This window comes from Pseudorca crassidens, chromosome 12 (assembly GCF_039906515.1).
Source record: "Pseudorca crassidens isolate mPseCra1 chromosome 12, mPseCra1.hap1, whole genome shotgun sequence".
Classification (NCBI taxonomy): domain Eukaryota; kingdom Metazoa; phylum Chordata; class Mammalia; order Artiodactyla; family Delphinidae; genus Pseudorca; species Pseudorca crassidens.
Window position 1 is genome coordinate 12,673,729 of NC_090307.1, and position 8,382 is coordinate 12,682,110.

Sequence of the window (8,382 nt, forward strand, 5' to 3'; positions counted from 1 at the left end):
TGCTGAGACGCTTCACCAGTATCTCTTAAGCTGAGAATTGGAACTATTTTCCTGGTTATACAGAATAATTCTTAAGGAAATGGTCGGGTTGGAGAAGCCCTTTCAGAACATAAACTAGAAAATGTCAGCTTTTTAATTGTTGGTGTTAGAAGTGGTCTTAAAGACAATTCAACATTGTAAGACAAGAAAGATATTCTAAGGGTTATTTCCGGTGGGGCGCAGTAGCTCAGGGCACGTGAAGAAGTTAGAATTTAACTTTATTCTCCTTGGCGCTAGAAAGGCACCTACATGCATTTCATATGAGCCAGTGATCGCAGATCACAATTTCTTCTGCAGGTGAAAAGGACGCACGAGAATAAAACAATAATCTTACGTTTACTCATAGAGACTTCGTGCTCATGAAGCTGCTGAGTAGCCTGGTGAAGAAATCAGAAGCTGCTTTACTTGAAATACCAGCTGCTGTGAAGGATGGGAGGCAGCAAGAGAGAGGTATATAGTCCAGACCTGACGATTCGCGGCACATCAGCTCACAGTCTGTCTGCCCACCTCTGCTTCCTTCAGGCTCACAGGTAAGTGCTTCCAGCAGCTCTGCTTTTCACTATGTGAATCCTTCCTGAAAATAATAACAATGATGTGTGTTACATTATTTATCTAATTTGTTTTGTCTGATTGTATTTTATTCTTTAGCCAGGACAAAAGTAAAACAATTTTTCATTTCCTTTAATCTTTAGGTAATTTATTTATTTCCAAAAACCAAATGCTCCCTTAGGAGGAAGTGTGTTTGGGAGGGTAGGATGTCCAGTACCCACAGATCCCTCAAGAAAAAGGCATAGAGGTGCCTCATGAGAGATGGTGGGATGTTACACATCAATCTTTGTCTTTGATCTGTTATAATGCATTTTCTACCCAGTCTTAGTACAGCCAGTAAGGAAGAAAAGATAAAGATATTCTATTAGTTTTCACAAAAGTTTTCTTTTCCTATTTTTTTTTTTTTTTTTTTGCCACACCACACGGCATGTGGGATCTTAGTTCCTTGACCAGGGATCGAACCTGCGCCATCCTGCATGGGAAGTGCACAGTCTTAACCACACTGCCAGGGAAGTCCCCACAAAAGTTTTCTTTAAATACTATTTCGATAGTCTTCTAATTATGAAGTGTATACATGTACATTGAAAAAAGCTTTAAAAGTAAAAGGAAGGAAGCTATAGATTTCAGAATCCCACAACCCACATATAAGGCATTTTTTATGAAAATTTTATTACAGACTAACCTCCCTTTCAGTAAACTCATTATAAAATAAATTTGATGCTTCTGCAGGAGTTCCAGACTACATCAAGCCACCATGAGTTCACTCGGGGAAGGAATCATCCACTTTGCAGTGGACCTGTTCCAACAGATCAGACAATTAGAGAAGGAAAATATCTTCTATTCCCCTTTGAGTATCATGTCTGCCTTAGCCATGACTTCCTTGGGGGCCCGAGGAGACACCGCATCAGAAATCCAGAAGGTATGTTTACATTTACATTTACCAGTTTGTCCTGGTTTCCCTGTTGGCTTCTGTGCAGATGATCACAGACCTGGCTGTCCCCAGGGGTAGCACAGGAAGCTGCAAACCTCCCCCGGACTGGGCGGGCACAGAGCTGTGGGAGCATATGCTCTCCCCCAGCTCTCCGCCCCATCTCTTCCCTGTGCCTAGACTTCCTTTGGGAGCTGGGATGAACCCTACAACTGCCCAGTGACCACAGGTGAGGCTTTAAATGGTAGAGTTCAGGTAGAAGTGGTGCGTTGACTAAAATCCATGGGAGACATCTTTACATGTTTGCTCAGCAATGAACGAAAAATGAATCAGGATTCTTTGAACTGGCTGGTGATCAACGAGCTTTGTGTTTTTCACACGCAGGTTGTGTTTTTCAAGGAGCCAGTGCTTGCACGGAACATTTCTTTGTTCTTTTTCTTTCTTTCTTTTTGGGTTTTTTTTTTTTTTTGATTTGGCATTTTGTTTTGATTCTGTCTTTCCTTCCTTCTTTCTTTCTTCCTTCCTTCCTTCTTTTCTTTCTTTTCTATTTACTCTGGGGTACATAGATCTCTAAAGTCTCCTTGTCTCACTCCCCGTCTCCTCCAGGTCCTGCACGCGAATGCAATCGCAGAGAACACAGAAGGAGGAGGAGCTGCAAGAGATCCCGTGAGTCACAGAGCATTTGATCTAGGACATCACATATCCAAGAGGGTCGGAGTTTAAACTGGGAGTTTCAGATAAACAGGGAAAAGCCAGTTTTTAGGGGACATCTTAAGCAAAATAGATTGGACAGAGTTGTTTCTCATATCATCTTATGTACTTATTTATTTTATATATTTGTTTTCTTGAAAGAAGAGTAGCATGTTCTTAAGAGCAGGGGTTCTGAAACCCAAAGGAGCTTCAAGCTGAAGGATGTTTTTTTTGCCATGCCATGCAGCTGGCAGGATCTCACTTCCCCAGCCAGGGCTTGAACACAGGCCACGGGAATGAAAGCCTGGAATCCTAACCATTAGGCCACCAGGGAACTCAGGAGCTTCAAATTGTGCTCTTCTGTTCAGGAATGGAGAACGTGGCAAAATACAACTGCTCTGAGCCACAATTTGACGTCATACAAATTAACTAGGAGCAATAAAACGTCTGCTACAAGACATGCAACTACATGTAAAACAGGACAAGAGTGCCTGGATGACAGAAACCCCCATAAACGTTATGTATTATTATTATTATAGAATAATAATAACTATAGTAATCACAATATGTTGCTAAAATTATATGATTTTAATTAACCCCTAAATTAGATTAAGAGCAATAAGCATATGATCAACTATATTTTGGAAAATGATGGAGTGAGAATTATGGTTGGTAGCCTAAATAGTCCAAAACTCTTAGTTAGCAAGTGGAAGGTTCTGGTTGAGATAAGCGTGAGTTGAAAAATTGGCTCTGTCTCCTTGGAGAAGTTTCTTAGTTCTCTGAACTCTCTTGTTTTCGTGTCAATTGAACTAAAGACTTAGAGATGCTGAGGTGCAGCTGTTGGCAGCGTACCAGAGACACACTGCTCCTACTTCAGAGTGACTGGCATAGCGAACAGCCAAAGAGCACAGTCAAGGGGTCTTAGAAAGTAATCCCTCCAAGGAGTAAAACAGGGCTCCATGTCATAACATAGGGCAATATACAAATTTCATGTTCTCATACAGTTGATGACTGTTAAAGATGCACTATGGCTCTGGCTCTCAAGGAGTTTAAGTTTTAGCTGGTCCCTAAACATTTGAGACAATTAAAACACAATCCAATAGTGGAATGGTGCTGCATCTCTAGTTCGAAAGAGAAAAGGCTGGAGTGTGTTAGAGCAGGAGGAAGAATTACCTGGAAGATTGAATGTAAGGATTATGAAGGGTATTTCTGGTAAAATACACCATATATGGGGAGATAGCAACAAATGTCATCCCTGGGGATACCAAACTCTAGGAACAGAGCTCACAGACCTATGGGGGTGTAGTGTTTACATACAATGAGAGTCTAATGAGCTCACTTTCTGGTGTTTGAAGGTTGAAAGGCCAGGAAATATTCATCATCAATTTCAAAAGCTTCTGACTGAGTTTAAGAAACCCACTGATGCCTATGAGCTGAACGTAGCCAACAGGCTCTATGGAGAAAAGACTGTTCTGTTTCTTCAGGTAAGTTTCATGACCTGTCACACCTTTGGTCTGCATCCTGGGTCCACTGATCCCATCTCCTAATGGGGGAGGGGGAGGCAGAGGAGCCTGGCTGACCCACATGGGGAGCATTTGCCCTGGGGGCATTCAGCTCCTGCCCCGCAACGCCCCCTACTAGAGTGTCCCAGAGCCTGACAACCCACCGGGGAAGTGGGCGTAAGGATTGTTTCAGGTACTCTGTTTGGTCATTACTGAACACAGTTTAATCTGGGAAAACCTACATAGTTACTGATAAATTACTCTTAATCCCTCCTTTCTTCCTGCCCATGTCATAGGCATACATGGATAATGTTGAGAAATTTTACCTAGCCAGTGTGGAATCTGCTGATTTTGTCAAGGCTGCAGAAGAAAGTCGGAAGATGATTAATTCCTGGGTGGAAAGCCAAACTAATAGTAGGTTATGGGAGAGTTACTCCTTCAAAATCACTGTAGATTCCCCGCTGTGTGTGAGCGCTGTGCTGGACACTGCATGGGGTGCCAGGAGCCGGGGTGAGATGAGATTGCAGGGGATGGAGGCGGGCACTGCAGAGGGTGGAATGGTCCACGTCAGTGTGGAGAGAAACAAGGGGAGCCCGGGAGGGATCCCAAGACCAGCTACCTGGAAACTCAGCTGAGTCTGTGGATGACAGTATCTCTATGGATCCCAACTCTCTGCTCAAACTTCAGGTTGATTCGCATTTTTTCTTTAAATTAGAGGCTTAACGTCTGGATTATGATCCCTAAGAGATAATATTAAAAGGGTTCCCTTATCCTTTGTTAACTGGGAGACGAGCCACTCTCCTGCCAACCACCCTTCTTGCCACCTGCAGCAGGAGCTGCCTGACCACTTCCCCATCCCCGCATCCTGCAGGGATGGCCACAGTCGTCCTCCCCAACCACGGAAGGCGGCTGGATGATGTCTCCATTCTATGAATAATATCCTACCTCCCGTCCTAAATACAGGCCAAACCTACAGCAACTCAACATGGCAAATGAAGACAAAGACACCCCGGGACATGGTGTCTGAGTCCATGTTTTCGATTCTAGCGTTCATGTCATTTGTCCTAAAGAACATTCAGGCCCATTCCCTCTGAGTGGTGAGTTCAAGTTTCAAAAAATAGAAAGCAAAGAAGAAAGTGAAGAAGAAAAGAAGAATAGAAGGAAGGATGGAGGTAACAGGAGAGGGTGGTAGTTATTGAGGGGACAGAGAGGGTGGTAGGGAGGGAGGGAGAAGACTGACCAGTGGAAAGATCAGCTGAAATCAGTCCATCAGAATTCAGTGTGAGATGACTGATGTCACCCCAGAGACCAAACACGTTCCCAGTCAGAAGAAGGGGTGTCTGCATGAGGGTGACTCCATCAGGCTGGCGCCGTGAGGAAAGCTTCACCTTGTGAACAATCGGGCACAGAGTCCCTAATGTGGTGATTTGTGTGAATATTTAATCGTCACTTGTAACTTTCAAAGCATCTTCCAGACAAACCACTTGTGCCTTTCATGACAAACCTTTGATTTTCTTTCTTTGCAGAAAAAATCAAGGATCTCTTTCCCGGAGGCTCTGTTAGTGGATTGACCGTTCTGGTTCTGGTGAACGCAGTCTATTTCAAAGGGCAGTGGCACAAGGAATTTAAGAAAGAAAATACTGGGGAGGAAAAATTTTGGCTGAGCAAGGTATTGTCTATAAATTATGTATATAACATAACATAGCTACACATTCAGTGTGAAATGTAAATATCTAGTGATTAATATAGAGCTGCTGTGGGTAGAAGATAGAATTTGTCAAGGCTTATTTTCTTGTCTTTTTTTTTTTAACATTATTTAGTTGGGATTCCTTGAAGAAACTCTTGTCTCTAATTCACAGATTTCCGAGATCATCTCTTAGAAGGAGGATGTATTTGGTATTACGATAATATTACCTTTCTTTTTGACTTATGCTCACTTCGCATTTTCTTGCCACATGACTTTATTGCAGGATACAAGCAAACCTGTGCAGATGATGAAACAAACCGACCTTTTCAATTTCACGTCACTGGAGGACATGCAAGTCAAGATCCTGGAAATACCGTACAAAGGCCAAGAGCTAAGCATGTTTCTGCTGCTGCCCAATGACGTGGATGGTCTGCAGCAGGTAAAAGCTGGCACCCCCAATGCTGCCTACTCTTGCTTAAATTCCTAGTGAGACACTGCTCTGTGGGCTGCTCACAGACTGGTGCTAGTGGCTGGCAGATCAACCACACAACAAAACAATAAAACCGATACCTTAGGTGTCACGGTATGACACGAATAGTGTTTCTGTACATCACAGGTCACGTTAATATTCTGATGAAACTATGGAATGTCAGTTCACAAAACATATATACCTAGATACACACATAACTATTTTGCAACCATACGAACCTCTGATATATTCCAGTCCACTCATTTGAAGACAAGGAGATTAACACGCATACATAGGGGACACATAGAAATATTTGCAAGTTCACTCACAAGTAAAATAAGGAAATTAAAAAAAAAAGCGGTTACATATTGCCCACTAATTCACAGTGCTTTTGTAGACGGTAGACAAATAGCTTTATCTTGATGCCCACTTTTAAATTTTGAAGTATTTGGTCCCTAAGTGCTCAGAATGGACCAAAGGCTCATTCAGAGCCTCATTGCTAAGATTTCAAAAAAGGGGGGGATTAGAGAATTTTCCTGTTAGCATAGTTATAATAAAGTTAATATGTAAAAATACCAATAACAATATCTGGCATAAAAGGCCATAAGCCGTTACTATAATAGTCGATGATGATGCGGAAGCGGCAGTAAACTCGCCACACTCAAAATACATATCTCGTAACACTGGAAACTGGAAATCCTTAGGGAAAGCAATACGGCAATAAATGTGAAGAGTCATCAGAATATTTCTGCTTCAGCTCTAAATTCCCCATTATCAATGACATTGGGAATCTCAGTCCTAGGATTTTATCCTATAACAACAAGTCTAAACAAGGGAAAAGCTGTTGGACAGACGTGGCTCAAAATAATGAAAAATTTTAAATGAGGAAAAATACATGTTAGTATTACCTTAGGTTAGGTTAGGGACTGACATGCAGTGAATGCTTAAAAGATATTAAGTAAAGATGTATATACTGAATATCAATTTAATGGTAGTATTATGTAACAATGTAAACTTGATTAGAGAAACATATATCTATACAGGAAAAGTTTACAAATAAATGAAGCAAGAAAAAGGAATAAAAGTAGGCTATACGCTGTAAATGCACTATGTAAAAATTTATGGACGAAAGAACATTGACAAGAGGTTATTTGAAAGTGAAGCACGAAATAGAGAACGAGCCTAAGAAGTAGATAGCTCATCTTCTACAAATAATTTTATTTAACCACTCTGTTTCATATATGTGTGCATATATATATATCCATTTGTATAGATATTTATACATATGCATATATTAGTAATGTGTACATATATACATAAAAATAGCAAAGCCATGAAAATATAAGAACATTTATTTGATTATATAATATATATTCAGGACTCTGTTATTTTTACCTCCTCAGATAAAACCCTATCAACTGAATCTCCTGTATTTATGTTTTTACTGTTAAAGGATTTCCACGTTTCAATCCAACGTTAAGGGGGGGCTCCGTGCCCTCTGACAATCTTGCCAGTTGTTCCCTTTTTCATTGTTATAGCTTGAAGATCAGCTCACTGCTGAGAAGTTAATAGAGTGGACGAGCCCACAGAATATGAAAAAGCGTGCAATGGAGTTATACCTACCTCGGTTCAAAGTGGAGGAGACCTATGACCTCAAGCCCATGCTGAGAGCCCTGGGGATGGTGGACGCCTTCACTGAGGGGAAAGCCGACTTCTCAGGCATGAGCAGTGAACGAGAGCTGGTGGTGTCGGAAGTCTTCCACAAGTCCTTCGTGGAGGTGAATGAGGAGGGTACAGAGGCTGCAGGTGGGACTGGAATAATAGTGGTTCGAAAACTAGCAATAGAGGCAGACAGTTTCCACTGTGACCACCCTTTCCTGTTCCTCATCAAGCACAACAAGACCAACAGCCTCCTCTTCTATGGCAGAGTCTCTTCCCCTGAGATGTGATTAGCCAGCGGCTACACTCGGGGCACATTCACAGAGCTGTTCCTGAGCCTTGATTGCTGGAAGTAACAGGTTGTCTTTGATTCATTTTCCTTTCCAAACTCATAATCATCACTAAGCATGTACACTAAACCTACTGTATCTCCCCATGGTAACTCCCATGTGGACAAAATGTTCAAGATATAATAAAAGGATATTTCAACACTCTATCTTCACCTGAATTTGAAATAACATAGCTGCTGTTTCGAACATCGTATCTACTATTCAAACCTACTCACCTAGACACCCACATTTATTTGAATTTAAGTGATCTGTGGAATGCTTACATGCCAAAAAGTTTTCCTCTTATAAAACACATTATCAATAATACAGTACTTACTCATACTACTTGTTGCTTTTCCTGTTTTGCTTTCTTTCTTTTCAACAAAGTGCAAGTGGCCTGCCACACATAGGAGAGATAATTCGGAAATATAATAATTTATAAAAAGAAAAATTCAAAACAAGTGTAGAGCATGATGAGGCTGAAGAGGTAGACTGGTACCAGAGCATGAAAGGCTTTGAGTCCATGTTAG

The 8,382-nt window shown here is 41.4% G+C and overlaps 1 protein-coding gene across 1 annotated transcript; it reads left to right on the forward strand.

Moving 5' to 3' along the window:
• Window positions 1–413: 413 nt before the first annotated feature.
• LOC137203216 (serpin B3-like) lies at window positions 414–8,014 on the forward strand. The gene is made up of 8 exons (XM_067698883.1): window positions 414–569; window positions 1,318–1,507; window positions 2,123–2,182; window positions 3,562–3,690; window positions 4,005–4,122; window positions 5,235–5,377; window positions 5,679–5,834; window positions 7,403–8,014. Exons 1-8 carry the CDS (start codon window positions 469–471, stop codon window positions 7,811–7,813), a joined length of 1,308 nt encoding a protein of 435 aa, XP_067554984.1. The 5' UTR covers window positions 414–468; the 3' UTR covers window positions 7,814–8,014.
• The last annotated feature ends 368 nt before the right edge of the window (window positions 8,015–8,382 follow it).